Source organism: Barbus barbus (genome assembly GCF_936440315.1).
Source record: "Barbus barbus genome assembly, chromosome: 45".
In the NCBI taxonomy this organism is placed as follows: Eukaryota; Metazoa; Chordata; class Actinopteri; order Cypriniformes; family Cyprinidae; genus Barbus; species Barbus barbus.
Genome location: NC_136723.1, coordinates 24,585,519 through 24,600,114, shown reverse-complemented (window position 1 = coordinate 24,600,114; position 14,596 = coordinate 24,585,519). Strand labels below are relative to the sequence as shown.

Below are 14,596 nucleotides of genomic sequence, written 5' to 3'. Positions count from 1 at the left end.
GTAGTTTGAAGTGAATCTGTCTGTAGATGATGGCAAGGTTTACAGTCAGTCATCAGATGCTTCCCCTTTACCTTTTCACCATCTCAGACAGAAATATACTGCTGATCTCTGATCAGTCTGACCATTCATTTCGTTTGAATAAACTTTAAAAAATGATCCCAGGCAGAGTTTAGGATTCATGAATCCAAGAGAAACCCAATGCAGGAACGTGTAATCAGGAAGTCTATAGAGTATTTACCCAACTAACAGAGAACCTTCCCACAGCTTTCCCTATGGCTTTTAAAAGTTCTCATAATGCTGAGAGAAAACATCCTGCGGTCAGCATTCTCAGCATGTCATTTTGATGTTATTTGCACCTGATGAACATTTTAAGAAATGTTTTTTGTAACCTTTTAACATGTTTTTAAAACTTTATTGTAAACGTTAAGGAAACATTCCATTTGATAATTTTGCAAACAGTGTGGGAACATTACGTTTGAATGTTCTGAAACAATAACATTTAAAAAACAGTAGATGAAGATAAAGTGATGAACAAACGTTCTTCCAGTAACATTCGTTATCAAAGTTATCCGTTCTTTAATGCTCTCAAAACATTTACATAAAAACTTCTGTCTGTCTGCCTGTCTGTCTGTCTGTCTGCCTGTCTGCCTGTCTGCCTGTCTGCCTGTCTGCCTGTCTGTCTGTCTGCCTGTCTGCCTGTCTGTCTGCCTGTCTGCCTGTCTGTCTGTCTGCCTGTCTGTCTGTCTGTCTGTCTGCCTGTCTGTCTGTCTGTCTGTCTGCCTGTCTGTCTGTCTGCCTGTCTGTCTGTCTGTCTGTCTGCCTGTCTGTCTGTCTGCCTGTCTGCCTGTCTGTCCGTCTGTCCGTCTGTCCGTCTGTCTGTCTGTCTGTCTGCCTGTCTGCCTATCTGTCTGCCTGTTTGACTGCCTGTCTGCCTGTCTGCCTGTCTGTTTGCCTGTCTGCCTGCCTGTCTGCCTGTCTGCCTGTATGCCTGTCTGTCTGCCTGTCTGCCTGTCTGTCTGTCTGTCTGTCTGCCTGTCTGCCTGCCTGTCTGTCTGTCTGTCTGTCTGCCTGTCTGTCTGCCTGTCTGTCTGTCTGTCTGCCTGTCTGTCTGTCTGCCTGTCTGCCTGTCTGCCTGTCTGTCTGTCTAAAGAACTGATAACTTTGATAACGAATGTTACTTGAAGAAAGTTTGTTCATCACTTTGAGAGAACCGTGTGAGCGTTTCCTGTTATCTGGGTATGATCTGGTTAGTGATGTGCGATGTTGTGCTCCTGTTTCAGTGAGAGTGATTGTATTTCTGTCTTCTCATCTCTGATCGGAGCGTCAGGTCAATGACATGACTCAGTCCTTCATTCAGCTGCACTTCTGCTTCCTCTTGCCATCTCTTATTGCTCTCACTTCCACTTCTCAACACATTTAAAGCCCGTGTTCAACCGACATACCTTAATAACATACAGTGACCCCAAAAATAAAACATCAAAGCATCAAACATGATTTTCTCGTCACAAATGTCATGCTTGAGTCTCAGTGTGTTTGAATCAGCTGGTTGACACAGACTTTTGTGCATCTTTACTGTAATTGGAATGACTCAGTCAGATGCAGATGTGATTGTGGTGTTGGATTTGTTAGTAACTGATCGGAGGTGAAGCTGTTGTATTTGAGCGGAAGTCAAGTATTGTGTCACGTTGTTTAACTGCGAGTGTTCCACAGGAGGACAGACAAGGCTTCCCACATCCTCTCGCACACACACAAACACACACACACACACACACTGCTGCACGATATCAGTGTGTCGCAGTGCATGCGTGTGCTCAAAGCGTGTGCGATCAGTTTCTATATGTGTAAACATGCTGCTATTTCATGTCTTGTCTTTTGACAATCAGCTTCATGTTTCATCAACAGCTCAGATGTTGAAAGATGAAACTGTACAGTTGTTCTCTTAAGCTGATGGGTTTAAAAAAAAATCTAATTTGACTTGTAAAATGACCTTTTTTTTAATGCCTTTCATCAGTACTTTTGTTATTTTCCAGTATATCTAAGCATTCTTAAATGCCTCATTCATATAAATGCCTCATTCATTCATTATTTTTCATTTTATTTGTTTTATTTGTTTAGGTAACAGGGAAATTGTACATTAATAAAACATTTCTGTAAATGTACCAGAATTAGCTAAAGGCTATGTTTCATCTGTAGTCCCTGGACAGAATGTTACAAGTCACCCTAAAAAAGATATGTTTAGAATGCATGCTAAAATAAAATGTAACAATTACATAACACAATCCATAAAACTGTCTATTAATAAAAACAATCAATAGAATAGCACAAATAAAACACACGCACCAAAAATAATAAAAAAACAAATCAATCAGAAACAATATAAACAAATACTAACAATAGTAGGACAGCCAGTAGATATAGATTTCTAATGTTGACAAAGCTGAGAACTAATTAACCATTTCTTCAATTGAACCCTAAATAATTCATATGCATCTAGATCTCTTATATAGTTGTCGGAATAGTGTTCAATTCTCGTGCAGCTAACTGAGATTACTTCGTCTAAGACAGTCTCCTCTTAATGCACCTCTTGTAGAAAGATAAGTTGTTCTAATACTGACTGATTAAGGGGGGGGGGGGGGGGGGCGTTAAACATCTTATACATCAAGTCAAGTCAAGTTGAGCTGTATTGTCATTCTGCTACATGTGTGGACATACAGTGGAACGAAATGTTGTGTCTCGCAGGACCACGGTGCTACATACTAGTTAAACATAAGATAAACATACAACAATGCAAGTATAAGAGAAAAAAAAAAAAAACATCTGACTATACATATACTATAAATACTATAACTACTATACCTAGTTGCCTAGACATACACAAACTGAGACTGTACAAGAACTTTACATATATACTGTACATGAAATTGTGCAAAAAGATAGAAATAAAAATAAAAATTGTATATTTCGTATATTAAATTGTGCAGATTAAAGAGAGATTTTGTGGGAAGCAGCGCATAGTGCAAAAAGATTTGTAGTGCAATGCTCAAGTAAACATTATTTTGTAGTGCAATGCTCAAGTAAACATTTTTTTTTATTGAGTCTTTGTAGCAGGGAGTGTTCATAGAAAATGTCTAGTTTGCATATAGTTGGATGTGAGAGTTAAGAGCTCTCACATCCTGGGGAAAAAGCTGTTGAGCAATCTGACAGAGCGAGCTTTGATACTCCGGGACCTTCTACCTGATGGTAGGAGCTGGAAGAGGTTGTGGGAGGGGTGGGTGGGGTCTTTCACGATGCTGGAGGCCTTCCTGGAGCATCGTGTAAGGAAAATATCCAGGATGGAGGGGAGAGGGGCACCGATGATCTTTGAGGCAGTGTTCACTGTCCATTGTAGGGTCTTGCGGTCAGCAGCACTGCAGTTTCCATACCAGACAGTGATGCAGGTGGTCAGCACACTCTCAATGGTGCCCCTGTAGAAAGTGGTGAGGATGGGTGGGTGAGAGTTGGTGTTTGTATGCGTTGCCGATATCCAAAAGACTTTGATCATAGATGAGTTTTGGAGTGATTTCCTTATGAGTTAGCGGTAAACTGACACTATTTGGAGACGAACAGACGACATTAAAAGACATAAAAGCACCGTCTTTGGGACCCGGAGCAGCCGCTGCGTCTGATAGCGCTGCCATCTTGGATCTAATTTCACATCAAGCATACAGTTGCATACTTAATCATATTTTCGCAACTCAGCAGATTATATTTTTTCAATATTGAACAATGATGAAAGTGTACCGGTTTCTTGTCAAGAACTTCACCAAACTAACCTGAGTTGTTAAACAGTAAGTCATGTGAGAAATAACCATAGAATACATATACATCTTAGCTGTCTCTAATGACATATTAAATCAAGATGCAAAAAGGCACAAAATTTATACTTAAAATGAGAACACTGTCACAGCTCTGCAGCAAATGTGCTGAATGAGTCCAATACTTGTTTGACTAGCTGCTTATTCCAAAAATAGCGGCTGTTTTGCTCTTTTACGTCACACTTTTTTTTTTTTTTTTTTTACAAAATATGACATTTCTTTTGTGTGGTGAAGTAGCCCCCTTAATCAGCAGAAAAACACCACAAACACGTGATTCCTGTCTGAATCTGATCCAGATTACAACTATTTTCACATGTATGAAATTATTTGATGCCTGATCCTGATTTCATACGGCTGGTGCAAAACATGAACCTGGTGATTTCTGCTGCATCTGTGGGTGTTTTTGTGAAAAAGCATATTTTATAAAGCACTTTGATATTAAGTGGATCATTTGAACATGTTTTTATACTCGTTTGCAAATTTTAAGTTAAATTATATATTCTGAATACTACTTTTCATCATTTTGAAAAACTTTTGGCATTTAAATCCTTGTTATTTTGATAAGTGCATTAAAGCTGATACATGTATATAATTTGAAAAATCTACCTTTTTTGCAAATCAGCTGAATTTTGTGTTATCTAAGTCTTTTTAAGTCTTATCAGACCATTTTTAAGGGTTTTAAATGTTATCAGACAACTTGAAGTGTTTTTAGTAAGTGTTATCAGAAGTGTTAAGTCTATTTTTAAGTGTTATCATACAGTTTTAAGTGTTTTTTACATTATCAGACAGTTCTACACATTTTGAAGTGTTAACAGACAATTTTAAGTGTTACTTGAAATGCGTTTTAAGTGCTATCGGACCGTTTTTAAGTGTTATTTTAAGTGGTTTTTAAATGTTTTTTAAGTGTTATCAGACAGTTTTTAAATGTTTTTGTGTTTTCAAGTGTTATCAGACAATCTTAGTTGTTTTAACTGTTTTTAAGCACCATCAGACAGTTTTAAGTGTTTGTAGGTGTTTTTAAGTGTTATCGGACAGTTTTAAGTGTTATTTGTAAGCGTTATTTTAAGTGTTATCAGACAGTTATTAAGTGTTTTTGAGCGTTATCAGACCGTTTTAAGTGTTATCTGATGGTTTTTAAAAGTTTAGTGTCTAAGTGTTATCTTGTTTTGTTTTGAGGTCCCAAACTCACTTAATTTTGATCAGTTTCTCAGAAAACCAGACTTCATATTTTAAGCCATTGTGTATCTCCAGTAAATGTATCTTAATTTATGAAATCGTAAATATTCATAAATACTGAGGAAGAGCATCACTGTTTGCCGTGTGCAACTAATGTCGTCAGGTTGATTCGGTCTGTTATGTTTTACTGTATGAAGTGAGGTACAGTTGCAGGTTTGCTAACTGAAGTCTGTCCGGTGTGTGATTTTCATGTTATGCAGAGAACAAAGCATCTGTCAGGCGCGGGCCACCGTCATGATGTACGATGACGGCAGTAAGCGCTGGTTACCGGCCGGTTCTGGTGCTCAGGCCATCAGCAGGGTTCACATCTTCCAGAACCCCAGTAACAACAGCTTCAGGGTGGTGGGACGCAAACAACAGGCCGATCAGCAGGTAAATCTGACTTATGCCATTAAAAACTGTTTAATGTGTGAGACGAGATTAGACAAGAAGTTTAGTGTGTGTGTATGTGTGAAGCCACAGCATGAGTGAGGAGGAAGTGTGTGTGTGAAGGATGTTGTCATTGGTGTGAATGTGCGTACTGGGCATCATGGGAAAGTGGAGTGTTATAGCAGCCACAGATCTCGGTGGTTTATCTCAGAGACGTTTCAGTCTCACAGCTTCTGAATTGTCTTTCGTTTCCTGTAAATCATGTCAGTATGGTGGTTCACTGCTGTCTGCTGCACAACTCCACAAACACTGGACAATTCATCAGCCAATCATTCCACTGCATTCAATAGATTTAGACATCAGTGTCAGAAAGGAAAATATAATTATGAGTGGAGTCTACACCCCTGCTAATGGTGGGAAAATTGTGGAAAAAAATTAAACGTACAAATTTTTAATGTATTTTTTTTTTTATAATTTCATAAAACAATGTATTTTTTATTTACATGTCCTAATATTGAATTGGTTATTTATTTAGTTGTAATTATTCATATATTCATTAATTCATTCATTTCTGTCCCTCTGTGAATATACAGTATTTATTTGTTTCTTAAATACATTTTCTTAGAGGAATAATTTAGTTATTTGTCTCTCTAAGAAACACAAGATACATTTACATTTTAGTCATTTAGAAGACTAAATGACTAAAGTCATTTTTATCCAAAGCGACTTACAAATGAGGACAATAGAAGCAATCAAAATCAACAAAAGAGCAATCATATGCAAGTGCTATAACAAGTCTCAGTTAGCTTAACACAGCACACATAGCAAGTTTTTAAAAATTATATAATAAATCAAAAGAAAACAGATAGAATAGAAAAAGAATAAGCAAGCTAGTGTTAGAGGCCTTTTTTGCTTTTGTAAATTTTATAATAAATAAAAAGAAAACAAATAGAATACAAAAAGTATATTTTTTTAAGAATAGAATTGGAATAGAGAGTGCTATTGAGTTGGGTAGGTCATTCCACCTGGAGAGAACATTTGATTTAAAGGTTTGTGAAAGTGATTTTGTGCCTCTTTGGGATAGCATAATAAAGCGACGTTCATGCCTTGAATTTTATGCGAGCAGCTATTGGTAGTCGGTGCAAATAAATAAACAGAAGTGTGACGTGCATTCTTTTCGGCTCATTCAAAAATAATCTTGCTTCCGTGTTCTGGATTAATTGTAAAGGTTTGATAGAACTGGCTGGAAGACCTGCCAAGAGAGCACTGCAATAGTCCAGCCTGGACAGAACAAGAGCTTGAAGCATGTTCTGAAATAAATGGCCTGATCTTCTTGATGTTGAATAAAGCAAATCTGCAGGACCGGGCAGTTTTAGCAGTGTGGTCTGAGAAAGTCAGCTGATCATCAATCATAACTCCAAGGTTACTGGCTGTTTTTGAAGGAGTTATGGTTGATGTGCCTAACTGGGGGGTGAAATTGTGATGAACGATGAGTTTGATGGAACCACAAGCAGTTCTGTTTTGGCAAGGTTGAGTTGAAGGTGATGGTCCTTCATCCAGCAAGAAATGTCTGTTAGACAAGCTGAGATGCGAGCAGCTATCGTCGGATCATCAGGATGGAATGAGAGGTAGAGTTGAATGTCATCAGCATAGCAGTGATATGAAAAGCCATGTTTCTGAATGACAGAACCTAGTGATGCCATGTAGACAGAGAAGAGAAGTTGTCCAAGAACTGAGCCCTGAGGCACCCCAGTAGTTAGATGTTGCGATTTGGATACCTCACCTCTCCAAGATACCTTGAAGGAACTATCTGAGAGGTAGGACTCCAGGCACTGGCGTGCAGTTCCTGAGATGTCCTTTGCCAATAGGGTTGACAAGAGGATCTGGTGGTTAACCATGTCAAAAGCAGCGGACAGATCCAGCAAGATAAGTAATGAAGATTTGGAATCCGCTCTTGCCAGTCTTAGGGCTTCAACAACTGAGAGCAAGGCAGTCTCGGTTGAATATCCACTTCTGAAGCCAGACTGGTTGCTGTCGAGGAAGTTGTTCTGTGTGAGAAAGGCAGAGACTCGGTTGAATACAGATCGTTCAGGGGTTTTTGCAATGAAAGGAAAAAGAGAATCCGGTCTGTAGTTCTCTGAAAGAGATGGGTTAAAGGTGGGTTTATTAAGTAGTGGGGTTATACGAGCCTGTCTAAATGCTGAGGGAAAAACACCAGTCTGAAGGGATGTATTGATGTGAGTGAGAGCAGGTACATCTGCAGGAGAAATGACTTGAAGGAGATGAGATGGAATAGGATCAAGCGGACAAGTAGTAGGATGATTAGAGTCATCCAGTCAGACGGCGAGTGTCGGAAAATGAGAAATTATTGGAGAGTGCTGCAGGAGTAGCAGTGTCCTCTGGTTTGGTATAAATACATAATATAATATGTATTTATTAATTTTCTTTGTGTCTTTCTGAGAATATCCAATATTGATTGATTTATTTGTGTGTTTCTAAGATATTATTTATTTATTATCTACTTACTGTATTCATTCATTCATTCATTCATTCATTTGTCCCTCTAATTATTGAATATTTTATTTTAATTAATTAATGAATTTATTTGATTGTTTAATTTATTGATTGATTGATTTATTGATTGTCCATCTGGGCATATCTAATATTTATTTGTTTGCTCTTATTGGTTTGTTCCTCAGAGTTTATGTAATTTTATTTTATGTATTTATTTATTTATTTGTTTGTGTGTTTGTTTGTTGATTCATTTGTTTCTGTTCATTCATTAATTTCCTCCTCTGAGAATATTTAATATAATATTTTTATTTATTTATTCATTATTTGTTTGTCTCTCTGAGGTTATATCATTTTTATCTATTTATTAATCGATTCATCCAGGCCTTTGAGATCACACACTGCTAGTTTTATGGCCAGAGCCGCTGGTTCCCGTGAGTGTTGTGTGTGTGTGTGTGTGTGTGTGTGTGTGTGTGGAAGTGTGTGCGTCTGTTTGATGAAGATCTGATTCCCGTCCGTCATCCGTGTATCTCTTCAGGTGGTCATTAACTGTCCTCTGGTCCGGGGGATCAAATATAACCAGGCCACTCCTACGTTCCACCAGTGGCGCGATGCGCGGCAGGTCTGGGGTCTGAACTTCGGCAGTAAAGAAGATGCTGCTCAGTTCGCCAGTGGCATGATGAATGCGCTCGACATGCTCAGTGGAGACACCGGTGAGAGCTCTTTAGGGGAAAAAACATGTTTCTAGGAGTAAAATTTACTATAACACAGTGTGAGTGACATATCAACAAACCTTCAGAAGAGGAATAAAACTATGAAGATTTGTGTGTGTAAGAGAAAAAATCTTTAAAGATATGGATTGGAATTTAAATCTACAGATGCAAACAGATACAGTGCAATAAAATAAAATCTTAAATATGTAATTAGGATGTTTTCTTTCCTCTAGTCTGAGAGAAGAGACATGATATGGAAGCAAAGTAGACCAAAAAGTGACCAAAACACTGGTTTGTCTGTAGTGTCTCGCCATGAAACATGTAAAAACACCTGTATGTTAGTTTTTGGTTTGTGTTCACAGGTGCGTGTCCTCCGCCTCCTCGACCGCCTCCAAACGGCCCGAGCGCTGAGGAGATAGAGCAGAAGAGGAGGTACAACCATCATCATTATATTCATCATGACATGAAAATCAGCCCTGATTTACTTCATTTATTCTGCACAAATCAGAGTTTGCCTTCATTCGAACATTCTATTCATCTGTGAATCCTAAAAAAATAAAATGTATCACAGTTTCCACAAAAATATTGGGCAGAACAACTGTTTTCCACATCATTGCTAATAATCAGAAATGTTGCTTGAGCAGCAAGTCAGTATATTAGAATGATTTCTGAAAGATCATGTGACACTGAAGACTGGAGTAATGATGCTGAAAATACAGCTTTGATCACAGAAATAAATGACATTTTACTATTATTTTACTAAATATTTTACTATTTTTACTGTATTTTGAATTAAATGCAGACTTGGTAAGCAGTTATCTGTTTTTGCAAATGTACTCTTCAATTATTCTAAACCTTCAGCTGATGTAATCAGTTCCTCTTATTCACCATCCAATCAGTGGATAAATAAAATCAAGTCCTGCCCACATAAATTTCTCATGAAACATCCTGTGAAACGTGTCACATAAGAGCTGTGAAACTGTGTGTCTCAGGCAGGAGCAGCAGGAGAGAGAGCGACAGGAGAGAGAAAGACAGGCGTCTGCCGCTCCGGCCCCGCCTCCTGGCCCTCCTCCCGCTACTGGCCCCGCCTCTGCACCTCCTCCTCCCCCCGGACCTCCACCTCCTCCAGGACCACCGCCTCCTCCACCACCACCACCTCCTTCAGGAGGAGGCCCGCCGGCTCCCCCGCCCCCTCCCTCAGGAGGAGGAGAAGGAGGAGGAGGAGGAGGAGGATTAGGAGGAGATGGAGGTCTGGCTGCTGCACTCGCTGGAGCTAAACTACGCAAAGTGGCCAAGGTCAGTCACATGATCATCTGATGATTAATGAGATGCATGTATTTTTGAGCTTTCCTGTGTTGAAGTGCTTGATTGACAGGTGAGTAGGTGGTCCTTCACTGTTGTCCATAATGCGTCACAGCTACAGATTTGATCATGTGACCAGCTGTTCAACCCGGGGCTTCAGGATGACTTGAAATGAGGCAAAACAAGCATTAAAATAAGCTAAAACCACTCAAAATCAAGATGTTTCTTACTTTAGTTCAACAAATAAACAGCAGTTTTTGTCTTTGAAGAACCTGGATTCATATGGTCTTGGAAAACCTGGATATATGTGACTGTGATATATGTGGCTATTGGTAAGAGTATCGGCATATATAATTCTGAATATTCAGCTGTCTGTATAGGCAGATATCATTCTAGGTAATGGGCTCTCGGTATTGGTATAATCATTCTGAATATTCAGCGGTCTGCATTGGCAGATATCATTCTGGATAATCGGCTATTGGTAACGGTATCAGCAGATATCATTCTAAACACTTGGCTGTCTGTATCGGTAGATAGCATTCTAGATAATTGGCTATTGGTATTGGCAAAAATCATTCTGAATATTCAGCTGTCAGTATCGGCAGATATCAATCTGGATAATTGGCCATCGGTAACGTAACGGTATTGGCAGATCTTATTCAGAATATTCAGCTGTCTGTACTGGCAGATATCATTCTGGAAAATCGACTATCGGTAACGATATAAGCAGAGATCATTCTAAATAATCAGCTGTCAGTATCGGCAGATATTATTCTGGGTAATCTACTATCAGTAGCTATATAAGCAGATATCATTCTGAATATTCAGCTGTCTGTATTGGTAGATATCATTCTGGATAATCGACTATTGGTAACGATATAAGCAGATATCATTCTAAATAATCAGCTGTCAGTATCGGCAGATATTATTCTGGATAATCTACTATCGGTAGCTATATAAGCAGATATCATTCTGAATATTCAGCTGTCTGTATTGGTAGATAGCATTCTGGATAATCGACTATTGGTAACGATATAAGCAGATATCATTCTAAATAATCAGCTGTCAGTATCGGCAGATATTATTCTGGGTAATCTACTATCGGTAGCTATAAAAGCAGATATCATTCTGAATATTCAGTATTGGTAGATATCATTCTGGATTATCGGCAGAGAAATTTAGTAACGGTGCATCGCTAATATATCTATATATATATATATATATATATATATATATATTAGTATTTTTATTACATTTTAGTAAAATATTTGATGTAATATATGATGTCTAATATTAATGCTAACCACTGAATTTGTATTACTTTTCATGACTGTGTGTATGTGTGTGCAGGAGGACAGCGGAGCAGCGGCTCCTGCAGTGAGTGCCAGCTCAGGAGGAGAAGGAGGAGGAGGAGAAGGAGGAGGAGGAGGAGGAGGTGGCGGTGGTGGAGGAGGAGGTGGTGGAGGACTGATGGGAGAAATGAGTGCAATTCTCGCTAGACGGTCAGTTTAACACCACCACAATCACATGATGTTTGCTCTGCAGTAGAAATATATACACACATACATACATTTATATACACATATACATAAATTTAGTCCGAAACCATTCGCTTAGACAGGAAGTGGCCGTCTAAAAGTCTCCTCCAGTTGCTCATGTGCCATTTAGAGTCAATCTGAAACTGATGCTGCAGCAGCAACACTATATATTGCTTCAGTGAGTGTGTGTGTGTGTGCGCGTGTGAATACAGCAGCTTTTCATCTTCATCTGTGTGTGTTACAGGAGAAAAGTTGCTGACACTCCAGTGGTCAAGAAGGAAGAAACAAGCAGCGTGAGTCTTGTGTGTGTGTGTGTGTGTGTATGTGAGTGTGTTAGTGATAATGTGTGTGTGACGGTTCATCTGATCTCTGCTTTCTCTCTGTTCTCAGGCTGATTCTGTGAACAGTGACTCCAGAGCTGCAGGTGAGAGTCAAATCACTTCATCATCTCACGGTACTTCCTGTTTACGGTGAACATCGTGACCTCAAATGCTCTTTATGTTTCTTATTCAGACAAACCAGACGGGGTGAAGAAGCCCTGGGAGAAACCGTCGTCTGTGTCACGGTAAAAACAGGATCTCTGACGCTTCAATAGACCTGCTGTGTGATTCAGACGGGGCTGTTTGACTGTTGCTTGGCTATGTGCTTTTGTCATTTGTATTATTTTTTAAATTCTAAATAGGTTTACTTTATTTTTTATTTCAGTTTTAGTTTAATTTCAGCCATCAGTTGTAGTACTTAAACCTGTTTAGTTAATTTTTATCTAATTTTTATTTATTTATTTCAGCTTTCTTTCATTTAACATTGTTTTTAATAGTTTTAGTTAACAATAACAAGACTGATTACAAAATTTGTATTTGTTTTTCAAAAAATATTTAGTATTTTTGTTTTATAAAAAATATTAATTCAGTTTGTTACGTTTAATTTTTAATTTTAGTTTTATACAATTTAGTAATTTTAGTACTTAAACTCATTTCAGTTAGCTGCCAAGGCATTATTTTAAAATTGTATATTTTTGTTTTATTTTTATTATTTAATTTCAATCGTTTTAGTTTTAGTTAACAATAACCACACTTGTTTAAAATTTTTTATTAGTTTTTAATATTTCTAAATTGTTTAAAAAAAATTATTTTAATTTTATTGCAGTTTACATGCCAATTTATTTCATTTAGTGATTTTATTATTTAAACTTATTTCAGTTAGGTGTCAAGGCAATATTTTAAAATTGTATTTTTTTGGTTTTATTTTTAGTATTTGCTTTATTTAATTTCAGCTTTATTTCAGTTAACAAATGTTTTTCATAGTTTTAGTTTTAGTTAACAAAAACCACACTTGTTTAAAGAAAATTGTATGTTTTTTTATATATATTTCTAACTTTTTTTATTTCATTTTTAATTTTATTGCAGTTTACATGTTAATTTTATTTCATTTAGTGATTTTAGTATTTAAATTTATTTCAGTTAGTTTCTAAGGCAAAATTTAAAACATATATTTTAGTTTATTATTTTGTAATCCAATATTTGTTATATTGTATTTTAGCTTTTAGTTCATTTTATTTGCATTTCGATTTATTTAATTTTATTTCAATTTTAGTACTTAAACTTATTAGTTTGCAATATTTTACTATTTTTGTAATTTTTGTATTCTAGTCTAATATTTTAGCAGTTCACAAACATGTTTTTAATAGTTCTGGTTAATGATTTCTATAGTTTAATAGTTCTAGTTTTGGTTAATGATTACAGGGTGAATTCAGCGCCTAAGAGTCAGGACAAGAGCCCGGTGTCTCCTGCGACTGCGGCTCCGTTGAGCAGGTACGTCTCGCTCCGCTTCACTGAGTTCTGCTGTTGAGCGTCTGAAGATCTGTGTGTTTGGCTTCTTCTCGCAGGACAAGACCCGGCAGCAACACAGGAGACGCCGCAGACATGGAGAAACTCAAACAGGTCAGCAACACTATCTCACACACACACACACACACACACACACACTTCCTCTAAAACACACAGTGTTGGGGGTAATGCATTACAAGTAACGCGAGTTACATAATCAGAGTAAAGTAACTAGTAAAGTAATGCATTACTTTCATAAAAAGTAACATAATTAGTTACTTTTTTAGGAAGTAACGCAATATTGTAATGCATTACTTTTAAAAGTAACTTTCCCCAACACTGAAAACACCTCTGTCTGACCGCAGGACATCCTGGAGGAGATGCGCAATGAGCTGCAGAAGGTGAAGGACGAGATCATCAGCGGTCAGTCGGGTTCCTCCGCTCTTCTTCACAGAAATACCGTGATGTGTTCCTTCTCTGATTCTTATGTTTCCTCCACAGCTCTGCTGGAGGAGCTGCAGAAGATCAATGCGGTGTAGCTGCGCATCAGGAAGATCTGCGCAAACGTCTGCACAGAACCACCAACACAAAACGCTTCAAGATGCAAGAAACTCACTCCAGCACCCGAGAGACTCGCTTTTACCCTCTTCATTTTACACCCACTGCCTTTCACTTCTCTTTTTTTTTTGTGAATATTAATGGTCTTTTACTGTTTTTCTGATCCGCTGCTGTGTCAAGCGTTCATTCTCTCTCTTGTATTTGTGTTTTAATCCACATGTAGCGCTCTTACATGTCACCTGGATCTAGAAACGGTGTGACTAGTTAGTTGTTTACCTCTATAATGATCAGAATATGTGAGATTCTGTGTAATTGCAGGTTATTTATCATGCACTGTTATGTAAACCGTGTTTGACCGGCAGGGGTTTTCAAAGCAGGTCAGTGGAAACGTTTAGAGAAAAACTGTGAAAATACATGAAATATGAAAAAATCAGGGTAAATTAAATAAATATAAATAATCTGAATTAATAATTTTTTTTATTGAAATAAAATTATTTAAAAATAATTTGATTATACTTTAATCAAATTATTGTTCTAATGTTTAAAAATAATTTGTATAAAAGAAAAATGTGATTAAAATAAATGTATTTAAAAAAATAATTTGGATAAAATTATAATTTGATTAAAATAAATTGATTAAAAAATAATCAATTTGAATTGAAAATTGAAATAAAAAAAGTTAATTAAAA

At 37.3% G+C, this 14,596-nt stretch overlaps 1 protein-coding gene across 1 annotated transcript in view; it reads left to right on the top strand.

Moving 5' to 3' along the window:
• The window catches only part of LOC306864361 (uncharacterized protein), a 16,853-nt gene extending 2,480 nt beyond the window's left edge, over window positions 1–14,373 (top strand). Inside the window, exons 2-13 of the mRNA XM_079408350.1 lie at window positions 5,291–5,462; window positions 8,509–8,683; window positions 9,046–9,115; window positions 9,676–9,979; window positions 11,336–11,487; window positions 11,768–11,816; window positions 11,914–11,947; window positions 12,037–12,088; window positions 13,266–13,334; window positions 13,409–13,463; window positions 13,715–13,772; window positions 13,851–14,373. Coding sequence (XP_079264476.1) covers window positions 5,291–5,462; window positions 8,509–8,683; window positions 9,046–9,115; window positions 9,676–9,979; window positions 11,336–11,487; window positions 11,768–11,816; window positions 11,914–11,947; window positions 12,037–12,088; window positions 13,266–13,334; window positions 13,409–13,463; window positions 13,715–13,772; window positions 13,851–13,888 — 1,228 coding nt within the window. The 3' untranslated portion in view covers window positions 13,889–14,373. The remainder of the gene's footprint in view (window positions 1–5,290; window positions 5,463–8,508; window positions 8,684–9,045; window positions 9,116–9,675; window positions 9,980–11,335; window positions 11,488–11,767; window positions 11,817–11,913; window positions 11,948–12,036; window positions 12,089–13,265; window positions 13,335–13,408; window positions 13,464–13,714; window positions 13,773–13,850) is intronic.
• Window positions 14,374–14,596: the final 223 nt, after the last annotated feature.